Source organism: Leopardus geoffroyi, chromosome A1 (assembly GCF_018350155.1).
Source record: "Leopardus geoffroyi isolate Oge1 chromosome A1, O.geoffroyi_Oge1_pat1.0, whole genome shotgun sequence".
NCBI classification, from domain to species: Eukaryota; Metazoa; Chordata; class Mammalia; order Carnivora; family Felidae; genus Leopardus; species Leopardus geoffroyi.
Genome location: NC_059326.1, coordinates 44,851,450 through 44,865,737, shown reverse-complemented (window position 1 = coordinate 44,865,737; position 14,288 = coordinate 44,851,450). Strand labels below are relative to the sequence as shown.

Genomic DNA, 14,288 nt, shown 5'->3' with positions numbered 1-14,288 from the left:
TTCCACAAAAAGTCCAATTCTTTAATAAATTATTCCAGTAGTTAGAAAAAAGAGGAAATACTCAAGAGCTCATTTTCTGAGGTTAAGAGAACTGACTAAACGGAAAGAAAAATTACAGAAAACTATAACCATGGGTACAGTGAGTTAAAAACAGTATTAGCAATCTACAACACAGGTATATATAAGACATGTACATATACATGTATTCATTATCCACATATAGGTGCTTCATACTAATATACACAAGTGTATTGTCAGAAACTTCATAAATCTTTGCCCTCCTAAGCTTCTAGACATGTTTTTGTGAAACTTTCTTGTGCCTCCTTTTTTTTCCTTAATTCACAACAAAAGGAACAACCATAATTCCTGCTGAAGTGGATACAGACATTTTAGTTGACAAGGCATTTGTACATACTAGAAGATTTTGAATGTTACGTGAAGTGAGACATGCAAGTTATTGTTCTAAACAGTTTCGTGATTCTGTTCACTTAATGTTTAGGTTGCTTGGAGTTAAAGGAAGACACCATTGAAAACCTTCTTGCTGCAGCGTGCCTTCTTCAGCTCCCTCAAGTAGTAGAAGTGTGCTGCCACTTCCTCATGAAGCTGTTGCACCCATCCAACTGTTTGGGGATCCGAGCCTTCGCAGATGCTCAAGGATGCATTGAATTAATGAAGGTGGCCCACAGCTACACAATGGTAAGGAAATGTACTATTTTCATAATAGAGGCATAGCTGTATTATCAGAGGTTAAAACAATTGCTATCATTGCATTGAATGACTTTTTTATGTTTCAAATGAGTTCTATAGGCTTGGGCACATTTCTATTATGGGGCACAATGTACTACATAGAATTTTATAATATCAAAGCAAAAAAGTCTGTTCTTAATGGACTTATTTCTACATTGTGTATAAATCATAAATAAAACCATAAAGCAACTATAGACTATTTAAGATTTTAAAATTGTTTAATCTTTCTTAGTACTCCTGTCATATCTCTTTTTAAACCTACTTCCACAGCTGCCCCTTTTTTCTTCTTTTCTTTCTGATGAAGAGCTACCAGTCTGTACCACAAAAAAGAAAAAAAACAACAACAACTTTTTTTTTGCCTTTTTCTTACAACATTTCTACTATGGAATAAGTTGTATCAACCAAAATTCAACGTTGAAGCCTACCCACGATGTGACGGTTCTTGGAGATAGGGACTTTTGGTTGTAATTAGGTTTAGGTGAAGTCCTAAGAGTGGGTCCCTCATGATGAGATTAGTGCCCTTATAAGGAGAGATACCAGAGAATTTGCCTCCTCTCTCTCTCTACCTTGTGAGGGAACAGTAAGAAGGTGACCACCTATAAACCATGAAGAGAGCCCTCACCAGGAACTCAAATCAGTCTACACCTTCATCTTAGACTTCCCAACTCCTGAATATGGGAAATAAATTCCTGTTCTTTAAGCTACTCAGGCAATAGTATTGTGTTATAGCAGCCCAAGCTGCCAAATGCATTTTCATCATAGCACATTATATTTGGTATGCCTCTGCCTGTATGATTTGTCCAGGGAAAATATCATTACTTAAAGTATATATTATAAAGTATTTATTGGCATAGTACATACTGGATTTCAGAACCTCTGCAAACTTCTATAGTAAGGGAAAATATTTAGATGTATAAATGAACTGATCTATTTTTTTAAGAACTTTGACATTCTTTACCATTTTATTTTATTTTTTTTTACATTGATTTATTTTTGAGAAACAGAGTGAGACAAAGCGTGAGCGGGGGAGGGGCAGAGAGAGAAGGAGACACAGAATCTGAAGCAGGCTCCAGGCTCTGAGCAAGCGGTCAGCACAGGGCCTGATGCGGGGCTCGAACTCACAAACTGTGAGATCATGACCTGAGCTGAAGTCGGACGCTTAACCGACTGAGCCACCCAGGCGCCCCTCTTTACCATTTTAATGATGGGTTTAAACTGAGTGAATATCAGTCAGTAAATACTCATAAAGTAATTTAAGTCTATTTATATTTTTCTCATTTTTTCTATATATACGTATTTTAACATCTTTATAGAGATACCAAAAATCACTTGAATTGTACACTTTAAATGTGTGAACTTTGTGGTGTGAGATGTTTTTTGTTATCTCCATTCTAGAATAGAATAATCAGCTACAAAAAGTCACACTGATCATATTTCATACCCTAGAAAGAACATTCTAAAAGCTCTTATTCTAGTGTCTAGCATATAGTAAGCCCTCTACAAAATGCTAGCCAATTTTGTTATTGTCATTATTAACATTACTAATGATTTGATTGTAATTATTGAAACAATCAATTGTAAAGTATAGAACTTTCCCTTTCAACTCAAGGAAAGAATTTATATGAGGTAAATCTCATTAAGCTTTGTAGTTGCTACTTATGAAAAAGTTCTTTTAAGATTCAACATCTTTTCAAATCACTAATGACTGTCAGCCATTTAAAAGTTATTCTGATTGTTATTCTTATACAGAATTTCAATATTATTTTATTTTTCTTCTTTAATCCTTTAAGCCGAGTGGTAAATTAAATGAAAATATACAAATAAAAAGAAAGAGATACATGCTCTGTGATTCTATTGTCAAAATTTTCCTTTGAAATATTCCATGACAAGGCATAATACCACTATTGAAATTACATGAACCATATAAAATCAATGTAAACAAACAGTTCATCAACCAAAATATCAAAGTCCAACTGCAGTCATTTAATTATGCACATTTCATTACAATTAGGAGTTCTTGGCGTAGCTAAGCCGAAGAACAATATGTGTCCATATCCAGAGGGATAATGGTCCCTTCTGGTCTAGTTTGAAATTATTAATTTAGTAATAAAGATGTTTTTCTTGCAGCTGGTTGGACTGCTCCACAATTTATCACACAATATTAACAATATTTTTTCTTTAGACAGTTTAAAATGTATATTCTATAGTAAAATATATTTAAACCTGAAATTTACACAAATTTTGTTAATATACTCAATATTCTAAACATCTCTATCTTAATTTATTTTTGAGACTATGAATGGATTATGTATTGTGTCATGTAGGTTGAAATTTAATTTTGTGATTTCAAACATGATTTCAAATTCTTTTGGGAACATGAAGCTCCAATATTCTCGATGCTCGTGGGTTACTATTTTTAGTGAATAAAATTTACTGACCTATTGGTCCTACATCACTCTTTTCTCTCATTTCTAACACTTTCAAATGAGTGTTTTACATCTGGTATTATAATTTCTCACCACATCTTTACTTCTGATCCTTGTTCAATCTTGCATATGTCTTCATCCAATCTATTCATTCTGTGCTTTAAGAACAAGCCCATTATGTTATCTTTTTTTTAGTTGCTTTAATAGCAAATCATACTACTTTTTCTAGTACATCTGGGGCTAAATTCTTTATTGGATCTATTATTTATTTGTTTATTTTATAAGTAACATTTTTCCATAAGTTTCTATTTCCTTGCTGAAAGTTTTAGATATCAACTTGACCTTGAACATCCAGATCTTACCGTGCTGGTTATATGCTTTTGCCATTTATATCATTTGGTAACTTTCCTTTGGAAATTTCACCTCTGTACTTGGCTTCAACTATTGATTTTGTGTGGATAATTCCAAAATCTATTCAGGAAGGTGACCCAGCTTGGCAGTGGTTCATGTGCAAGCTACTGGAAAATTTTGATTGCAAGTTCCATATTAGGCAGAAGTGTGAAACTAATTCTAAAACATTAATTTAAACTTTGGCTGCATGAATATCCAGACAGCAACAAATAATTGAAGGAAATGTGCCCCCTCTAACTATTAGAGTTCATTATGAGAGTTGTGCTTAATTTTGAAAATCATAGTTTAAAATCATTAGAGTGACAAATAGAAACAGATGAGAATATCAAGAATAGCATGATTCTATACTCATGTCATATGAAGAGATATTGAAAAAAATTTGGTGCGTATAGCTGAATTACGGTAGGGGATGAAAATAGCTATTTTCACATATTTGACAAAATAGGTTTGTGTCTAATAGTGTTGTGTGAATGTTCCTCATTGTGTTCCATCTTAGTGGTGTAATCTTCTGTTCAAATTAAATGTTATATGAAAGAATAATACTAAGATTAATTTGCTTTGTGCAAAGATGAATGGAAAGTCCAAAGGTCTACTTCAGTCATCTGACCTTTCTTTCTCTGCTGGGTTGTCTATTTCCACTAATCATCACCACCACTTCCCTCCAAGGTCATCTTGCCTTTTCAGGGGACTCCTGGAACTGCATTTCTCTGAAATACTCTCTCCTTTTGGTTCTGGGTTAGAGTTTGTCAATAATGGGCATCCGTGTAAGCTATGGGAGATAAGAGGTGGAAGGTACAACTTCACAAGCAGTTAAAAGCAGAAAGGTGGACAAATGGAGACTTGAAATAACTTCTTAGCAAGCCTTTGAAAGAGATTTACTTCACAACTGTAGACTGAGTCAGTTGATGGGAGCCTTCTGGAGGTTCTTGAGAAATGGAGTACCTTTGCTGAGTGCTTTTGAAGACAATTCACATAGAACTGAAGGTTGAGACCATTAACATGAATTCTCTGACCTTCACTTGCATAGCACTGTCAATTCACTATCCACAATGTTTCTTACATTGAATAGATTGGCATGTTTTCCTCATCCAACATTTATTTACCTCAAAATAGCAGATTCACACAGTTTTGATATGCATAGTCTTCCTTACCTAACTTCTAAACCATTACCTGGGCATTTTTCCTCAAAAATAAGCGGACCTGACCTCCCTCCTCCTAAACATGTGCTGTGAATTCCCTTCACTTGTACTTCACTCATGATAATGTCTCTGGCCTGGAATCTCTGGAATATAATTCTAAATAACCCCTCAGTTTCCAGTTTAAGTTCATTCATGCCTAAGAAACATCTTAAAACTTTTCATGGTGGGAGCATGGGTGGCTCAGTCGGTTAAGCGTCTGATTCTTAGTTTCGACTCAGGTCTTGATCTCATGATTCGTGAGTTTGAGCCCCACATTGGGCCCTGTGCTGGCAGCATAGAGCTTGCTTGGGGTTCTTTTCTCCCTTTGTCTCTGCCTTACTTTTGCTCATGCTTTCTTTCTGTCTCTCCCTCTCAAAAATAAACCAAAAATCTTTTTAAGAAACCTTTCCATGGCATTCTTTGTCTCCTTTGAAATCTTAGGGTTCCCTTATTTAGGATTATGTGACATCATCATAAATTTCCTTATGCAATCAATGACCTTTTTTGTCTTTGTGACTGGTCTTCACAATTGTACTGCAAAATCCTTTATGACAGAATAAGCATTATGTGTTGAAATTTATTTTGTCCTGATGAAGTATCTAGTAAATGGTAATATACTAACATACTCCCTTTGGATATTCTTTTAGGATTGCGACTTTCCCCACTCATGAATTCAGTCATTCAAGAACACACATAGTTTTCCTCTAATTTTCTTTTCAGTCCCACTTCTTACCATATTTTCCCTGTTCATACACTTTCAACCACACTGGTCTTCGTACTGCCTTTTGACTACATCAAGCATCTCACCTAAGGACCTTTCACCTGATGACCTTAGTGTTTGCTCTTGCTTCCCTCTGCCAGAAACACTGTTCTACCAAGTATTTATATCCTTTTCTCCTCTGCCTCATTCAGATGTCTGCTCAAATGTCACTTCTATAGAGTTCTCATCTCTGAATATTTTATATAATGTGGCACTGCCTTCAAAACCCTCTACACCCTCACACTGTTTTATATCCTTTAGTGTAGTTATTAGTTTCTGGCTTTATATTTTTGATTTTGTTACTGTGTTTTCTTCTCTTCCATTACTGTGGTAGCTTCTTGTTAGCATTTTTTATTAAACTTATATACCTTAAGTGCATAGCATTTATTGTTGATTGAATAGTGACAGAGTGACTATTGAATATTTTGTACCCAGACTATAGGTCACATTGGACATACAATGGTAGCTAAAATAGACATAGTTTGCCCTTAGAATAAAAATTAAGATACTTAGTGCAAATAAATTATTCCTATAAATGACATTTATATACATGCATATATATTTGCATCATGCATACATATGCTAACTGCTACAAAGGATAGTGGTAAGATGCTATGGGACAGTGAAAGAGACAAAGCCTTGTTAAACAAGTGATGCCTTATATGGAGTTGTAAAGGATGAGGCAGAATTCATCAGGTGAAGTGTTGGCTAAAGAACATTCATGATGTGCCAATGACCTGAGGTGGGAAGGAGCTTATTCTGTTTCAGGAAATTCAATTGTGATTGAATAGTCAGGGAGAAAGGAAGAGAGGTGGATGATGAGGCTGGAGTTTTAGGCAGAGCCGATTTTCCAAGGTTATTGAGAATTTGTTAAGGATTTGGGCTTTTATATCGAGTATAATGGTATATCACTGAAAAAATTCTTAAGCAAGTAAAAGCCGAGATTAAATTTAAAGACTAGTTGCCTGACTGCCATGAGGAAGAGGCCAGAAAAGAAACCAAGAATAAAGGCTGGCATTCTATAGAGACCTATATGTGTACACTCACACACATATTGGGTGAGTGAGAAAGAAAAAGAGAAAGTCAGGTAACTCTAAACTTCTGCCATTGTGTCTGGTAGCAAAGCTTCCCACTGCTGGTGCTGGAGGTATACAAGTGTATATAGTACATATCAAGCATTGTTCTAGGGTGAAGCATGCTTAGTTAATTTAATCCTTCCAGAACCCCTGCAACATATGCATAATCTCCATTCTAAAAATGACTCAGGGATGTTCAATAATTTCCTGAAGAACAATAGAAAGACCATGCTAGAACGGAGATTTAAGCCAGTACTGTCTAACTAGAAATTAGATGCTCTATCTAATATGCTAATGACTACACAGCAATTGAATTTTATTCATTAAATCAAATTAGATTTCTGATGTCCAGAACACTTCAAAACATGGATTACTTTAGACAAATGGATATTGTAAACTTAAAATATAGATGAGAGTACAGAACGCCATGAACATTTTGTTCCTCAGTTTTTGTTTTTGTTTTGTTTTGTTTTCGTTTCCCTGTTCATGTCACTCTCTCACTTTCTGCCCAGTGCTACCATCATGGCTTACAGCATTTCCCGATGTTCATGCTGGGGGCAGAAGTGTGGCAATAGGGCTGATCAAAGGCTACCATGTTCAATCAATAGCCTTGGAAGATAGACGTCTCAGCACTGCAGCATAGAGCCCTGCCAAGTCAGTGTGAGAATGGCTGCCCTTTCAGTCTGGTCCTCAAAAATCCTATACATCATTCACTTGTGCTTCAGAGCCATTAGAGCAATTCCAGACAAAAAGAACCAACCTTATTTATGCGGTTTCTGTTCATGGTTTTGAAATACCTGACATTTCTCATGGTTTCTAGTTAGAAGCATGCTCTTTTTTTTTTTATCATTACTGATAACTCTTCTAATAACCCATTAGTTAGAGTTTTCTTTGGGGGAATCCAAGGAATTTAATTTAATTTAACATTTTTAATTCATTTTTTTGGAATTTAATTTTAAATTGCTTTGCTTTTCTAAGTCATCAAAACAAAGTTCCCTTCATCCATATTATCCCCAGGATTATTATGTGATATATTAGTACTAAAATGTGTGTTGAAAGTTATCTTTTTAAAAATGTTATTCATTACTTCATGTTACTCCTTTTCAGTATCTGAGTAATACATGGTCTGAGTAGTGAGTTTAAGTTAATATACAATTGTCAAGTTGAAAATGAGCAAGCTTTGACTTTCAGCATTTCTTTGTAAATTGATAAGAAATGAAGGTTGGATACATTGAGTGGCTTCGATGACAACTGTCACCGAAGATAGATGAATGATCACAAGTAATAGGGAAGCAGGTGGAAGCTTGCACAGACATGAACTTCCTATTGTTTTAGTTTTTGCTTCTCTTTACTTCCTCTGTGCCTAAATTAGGCTCACAACACTTTACAGGTATTTATTTGTGTCCTAAATCACAGTCGTTGGTACAACCAAGTCTACTAGCTAAGACCGGAAGCTGATTTCAGTGGAAGTTTTAAAAAACTGACTTTTGTGTTCAGTGTCATGTGTGAACAGGATATTCATATGACACTGGATAAACTGATAGAGATGTATAATAAATAGTAGCATTATAACACATAATTATTCACTCATGTGATTGCAGTTTGACTACACAGAACTTTGTAATTGTTAGGGTTCATAAAATAACCACAATTAAATGTGCATTTATGACAGTTTCAAAGACTAATTAAGCATTATTGCAGAGTATCAAATGAAAATTATAAGCCTCTTAAGGGTCCATTTTAGATACCGTCCATTTCTTCTATTCAGATATTCTTCAGATATGTTTCCATTTTAGGTTTTTATATCCAAACTGAAGAACATTCTATTTTAAGAAACATATCCTTCTGCTTTCTTGATGTTGATGATGTTGAATATAATTATAATATTCCTCTACTTGAGAACTATTCTATTCATTTTAAAGATGATTTCATTTGCATATTTTAATTTTATTTTTATTTCTCATACTGAGCTATTTCTAAAACACAAAGATACAGTGCATAGCTGTATAAAATCAAATACACACACAAACACACACACACACACATACATGCAGAATCTAGGATTAAAAATGTATTAGGTCTTCTTTATTGTCAGCAGATACAAATGTTTATGGCGTTGCTGTATGTTGAGCTGATGCTGTAACAACAGTAGAACTAACAAAGTATCGAGAAGGAACTAATGTTACAAAATATCCTATAAATACACATACAAAAGATTTTTTTCATGGTAACTTGTAAGTAGTCCCCAAGTGTTTAATTATTTCAATCACTTAATCTATAGAATTCCCTTCTGGAACAAGTAATATTCTTACATTATTAGAATAGTCCTAAAAGAGCTTCTAATGTGATGTCAGCAGAAAGGAAAGCCAGAAACATTTTGGGTACAGTGCCCTTTGCAGTTTGCAAAGCACGGTTCTTCAACACATGAAATCAATAATATGCTTTTGTTCAAGTGAAAAAAATTCTGATTTTTATGCGTAAATAAAGTTTCACTCTATTATCATAATTTGCACCTCATGAACTAATGTAAAATATTTATATTTTCTGATGAGGTAATGAATCACATACTATGAAACTAATTTCTTTTTACAGTTCTCTTTTAGATTTTTCTTTCACTGTCATTTTTCAGTTAGGGCTATACTTGTACTTAAAGATCTTTAATAGTAAGTTTTTAAAGAGGAATAAAAGGTAAAGGTATCGATTATAGTTCATCAGATGATACATGATACATGATACATCTATCTTTGCTTGAGGGGAAACTCAGTCTGTCCTTTGTATGTAGGGTAGAGTTGAGATGGGGCTGATCATTTCCTAAAAAGAGTGCTTTTAGAAATGTACAACCAGACAAATTTAAGAAAAAAGTAACTTCTTACAGAGTATCAGGTGTTCCTCTCAGACTCCAAGTTAGTCTAAGTGTATAATATTATGCAGAGAGCTGGATTACATGTTCCACAAGGTAACAAACTACATCTGACTTATTCACTGCTACATTCTTAGTTCTCAGCATATAGCACCTTTCTCATTTTATTTTTATTTTTCTAAAGATTTTATTTTTAAATAATCTCTACACCCAACATGGGGCTCAAATTTACAACCTCAAGATAAAGAGTTGTATGCTTTATCAACTGAGTAACCCAGGCGACCCATACCTTTCTCATTTTAGATACATGATAAATGATATTTGCAAGAAAGGATAAATGAATAATTTCAAATATTAATAATTTGAAATATGATATTAGAGTTACATAACTTACAATCAGTGAAAAGGTTTTTTTGGAAATAATGAAGGGTAGACTTTCAAAGCAAAATGGACTATTTCATCAATACCAAATCTAAGCAGATTTATTAAAGACTGAGTAAATGTTCCAACAAGATATTATACTATTCCAAACCTTTGTTAAAGACAATTTGCATTTTAATTGGATCTAAGTTAAAAGAGTATTAAGAGGTTTCCAAATATATGGATAGAGATGGAATTCAGGTTCTTCTCTAGTTTTATTGGAAAGGAAAAAAGGCTGATCATAAATTTATAAAGTAGTGTTTCTATTTTTACTTCTGGTATATGGATAAGGAAAAATGAGGGTAACAAAATGAGGAGGAGACAGAGCATAACATAAAATGTAGAAGAAGATAATTTTCAAATAAATATATTGCAATTGAAGAAAATTGATGAAGTTAAAATTAGGTTTTATTATATGTAATTGCTGATTAGGACATATATGCATAAATTTGCATGCACAAATAGACATCTGTATGAACATTGACTGCATATATTAATTCAGAAGAAAGGTTTTATTTTTAAGTAGTAAACTCTATGATAACCCTAGTTTACACTGTTTTGAAAATCTACATTTTTCGCAGATCGTATATATACTTATATTATGTCATTATTATCATAACTTCTACATTTTATACTTTTATAAGTTCAAATTTATATATTTTTATAGAATGAGAAAAAGCATAAAGAAAACATAGACAGCAATTAGGATAGTGTCTTCCTTAATAAAGTTTGTCATATATTCTGACAGCACTTTAAGATGCAGTAATATACTTTCTTCCCCTTTGGAAGTAGAATGTGGCAAGTGCATTTACTCAATTATTCAGAAAGATTATGGAGAAGGAAATTGTTAAATATTGAAAACTTGAAAATCCTAAATTTCATCAAAGACTCTGAAGGTTGGTTTTTAAGTAACCAATGATGTGGTAGGTGTTTGAATAGTGTGCTTTCACACGTAAAAAGCCTTTAGAGATTTGTGATGGTTTAGTTGTCAGCAGACTGAAACATCACTTGACTTAGGAAAGAATATTATTTTACTAGATCATTTAAAATCAAAAGTGGACAGTTGGAGGAGCTCACTTGAAATTCATCACAGTAAATTGACACTCTCTTTTACTTTTGAAGTCATAAAATGCCTTGAGAATTATTTCTTTATTTTATTTCAAGGAGCAAGAAATATGAGTGAAGTATTCCAGCTTAGTACAAATAAAACTTGGTAAGAAACATAAGTTAAAAAACACCAAGATCTTTAATCTTCTCATAGTAAATGTATCTTTTGGCAACCTGGACAATAAAAACAGGAATCACTGAAGCCTCAGGTCCTGGGCCAAAATAAAAGGAATATTCTGAAAGATCAACGGTTGAAAAACTTACCAACTCCAAGAATCGGCTTGGGTGGATAGAATAACATAGGCCAACCATCAACTCTTCATTCAATGGCATTCTCCGATACCAAATATTAGCAGGAATAGGTTTATCTTGTTGACTGAAGAACAAAAACTATATAGTAATCTGCAGTGCCCTTTGTCTTATTTTTAAAAGCCAATATAATGTGTAGCAAAATTAGATTTTGAAAGTTACATAATTCCCTCCAAGTATTAGTTTTGTTGCTATTATTGTTTTAATCCAAACTATGACTAAAATAATATTTTGTACAAATATATTAGCATATCATATTATTAACATTAAATATTGTAACATAAAATTTTAATTAATAATATCTTAGAATTTTTGACATTTCTTGAAGCTTGATTTTTTTTCCTTGAAGTTTATTTTAAAAATAATTTGTGAGAGCATAGAACACCACTGGGATTTAAGGAAAATGATCAAAATTTTGCCATAGAAATTGTGGAAGTAATTCCAATTAGATAAGATACTAAACCAGATAATTTCTCAAGTCTCTCTTTAAAACATGGGCTAGAAGTCCAGGCTGCACTCTTTTATTTATCATTAATTAATTAATTAATTAATTCATTCATTCATTCATTTTAGTCCAGAATATGTTCCCACCCCTGCTCCTTTGATTTTTGACCAACAATTTCATTTTTTAACTACTTTGTTTCAAGTTTCCATTATGTCCCAAATGCTCAAGCTGTGTGAGATTTAAATGCTTCTTGAGCACTAAAAGAAGGTAAAGTATAAGGCAAAAAAAAACAAAAAACAAAAAACATAGCACTGAAAATTTTAAAACTTGCCTTTTTAAATGTTTAATAAAACTGTATGTTTTTTTAGCAATTCACATGAGATCTGTCTCATTAACCATAAAATAATAAAGTTTATTTCAGATCATACTGGTCCCATATGGTTCCTTGCAGCTTCATGATTTTGCAAATATCTTGTTAAATCTGAAATTCCATGAAATGTAAATACATTTCTAGATAAGGTGGATAAGTGCCATTTTATCATTAATAAGACCTTAGTGGCACTACAAGTAAAACATTATCTGATAACAGTAGAGGACCAACAAGTAACTGTGGAAGAATGGATAAATATTTTCCTGCTTCCAAATATGTTATGTTTTGTAAAAACAACATTATTGAGGTAATAATTCACCAACCATACAATTCAGCAATTTAACGTGTCCAACTCAATGCTCTTTAGTATATTCACAGAATTCTGCCTCCATCACCATAATCAACTTTGAAACAGTTCCATCACTTCATTAAGAAACCCTGTATCTATTACTAACCTTCCCCCCACTGAAATCATACAATATGTAGGCTTTTTAGACTGACTTCTTTTGTGTGGTATAATGTTTTCAAGATTCATTCACGTTATAGCATGTGCTAGACTTCATTTCTTTTTATTACCAAATAATATTACATCACATGGATAGATCCTCATTTTATGTATCTGTTCATCAGTTGATGGACACCTGAGTTGTTCACATTTTGGGACCATTATGAATACTACTTCTATGAACATTTGCATACGTGTTTTTGTGTGGACATACTATTTTCACTTCTTTTGAATATGTAACCAGGAATGAAGTGGCTGTATAGTATTTCTATGTTAAAGATTCTGAGGACCTGCCAGATTGTTTTTCAGAGTAGCTGCAGCATTTCACATTCCCTACAGGAGTGTCTAAGTTTTCAATTTCTCTGTATCTGGGTCAATAATTTTTTATTAACTTTCTTCTTGATTATAACCACTCTCATGGATGTTAAATGATCTTTTGTGCTTTTGATTTATGTTTCCCTAATCCTAATGAAATTGAACATCTTTTCATGTACTTATTGGATATTTTTATATTTTCTTTGGAGAAATATCTGTTCTGCTCTTCTGCCCATTTTTAATCATGTTGGTTATCTTTTTAATTTTTTTTAAGTTTATTTTAGGGAGAATGAGAGGGAGTACGAGAGAGATGAGTGGAGGAGGGAGGGAGGGAGGGAGGGAGGGAGAGAGAGAGAGAGAGAGAGAGAGAGAGAGAGAGAGATTGAGAATCCCAAGCAGGCTCCATCCTGTCAGCACAGAGCCTGATGCAGGACATGGTCTCACAATTTGTCAAAATTAAGCGTCAGACGCTTACTGACTGAGCCACCCATAGGCCCCTATTTGTTTTTTGGTTTTTGTTTTTTTAGTTATAAAAGTTCTCTATTGGGGCGCCTGGGTGGCGCAGTCGGTTAAGCGTCCGACTTCAGCCAGGTCACGATCTCACGGTCCGTGAGTTCGAGCCCCGCGTCAGGCTCTGGGCTGATGGCTCAGAGCCTGGAGCCTGTTTCTGATTCTGTGTCTCCCTCTCTCTCTTTGACCCTCCCCCGTTCATGCTCTGTCTCTCTCTGTCCCAAAAATAAATAAACGTTGAAAAAAAAAATTTAAAAAAAAAAAGTTCTTTATATATTAGAGACTTTCCCAGGGCTTGGCACAAATGGCTTTATATGCATTAGTGCAACATCTGTGTGAGATAGGTAAAACTGTTGTTCTCATTTTATAGATGAGAAAACCAATATACAAGATAAAATCTTGCCCAAAGACACCCAGCTAATGAATTGCAGACCCTGAATTTGAACACGCAGCGCAAGCAGTAACCACTATGTGTCATTGTCTTAGTTTTTACTTATAAGACTACAATTGTTTTATCACTTTATTGATAAAAATATTATGCAGAGGGGAAGATAACTTTTCAAAAGTGATTTTTAAAAACAGAATTGGTGAAAGTATATATTTTGGCTTTAAGTAAAATAATGCAATTAATGTCAAGCATGGAACATATATGTAAGTACTTTAAGAAGTATAAAGTGCCAGGCTAATGAAAGGCAGTGTTATATTTTTATCAACACATTTAAGTTTACTTCTAATCTTAGAATATCAGGTGTTCCTCCAACTATTCAAGACTAATTCTCCTACGTCTTGATTTCATTCCTCCTCTATTATTATTAGAATTGTTTTATTAAGTATCTTCTTTCATATTTT

General features: G+C 33.6%; 1 protein-coding gene across 2 annotated transcripts in view; it reads left to right on the top strand.

The window, feature by feature from the left end:
• Positions 1–14,288, top strand: part of KLHL1 (kelch like family member 1) — a 360,871-nt gene that overhangs the window by 158,583 nt on the left and 188,000 nt on the right. For both annotated transcript variants that reach the window (XM_045478701.1, XM_045478696.1), the window contains exon 4: positions 500–696. In XM_045478701.1, the coding sequence (XP_045334657.1) occupies positions 500–696 (197 nt within the window). The remainder of the gene's footprint in view (positions 1–499; positions 697–14,288) is intronic.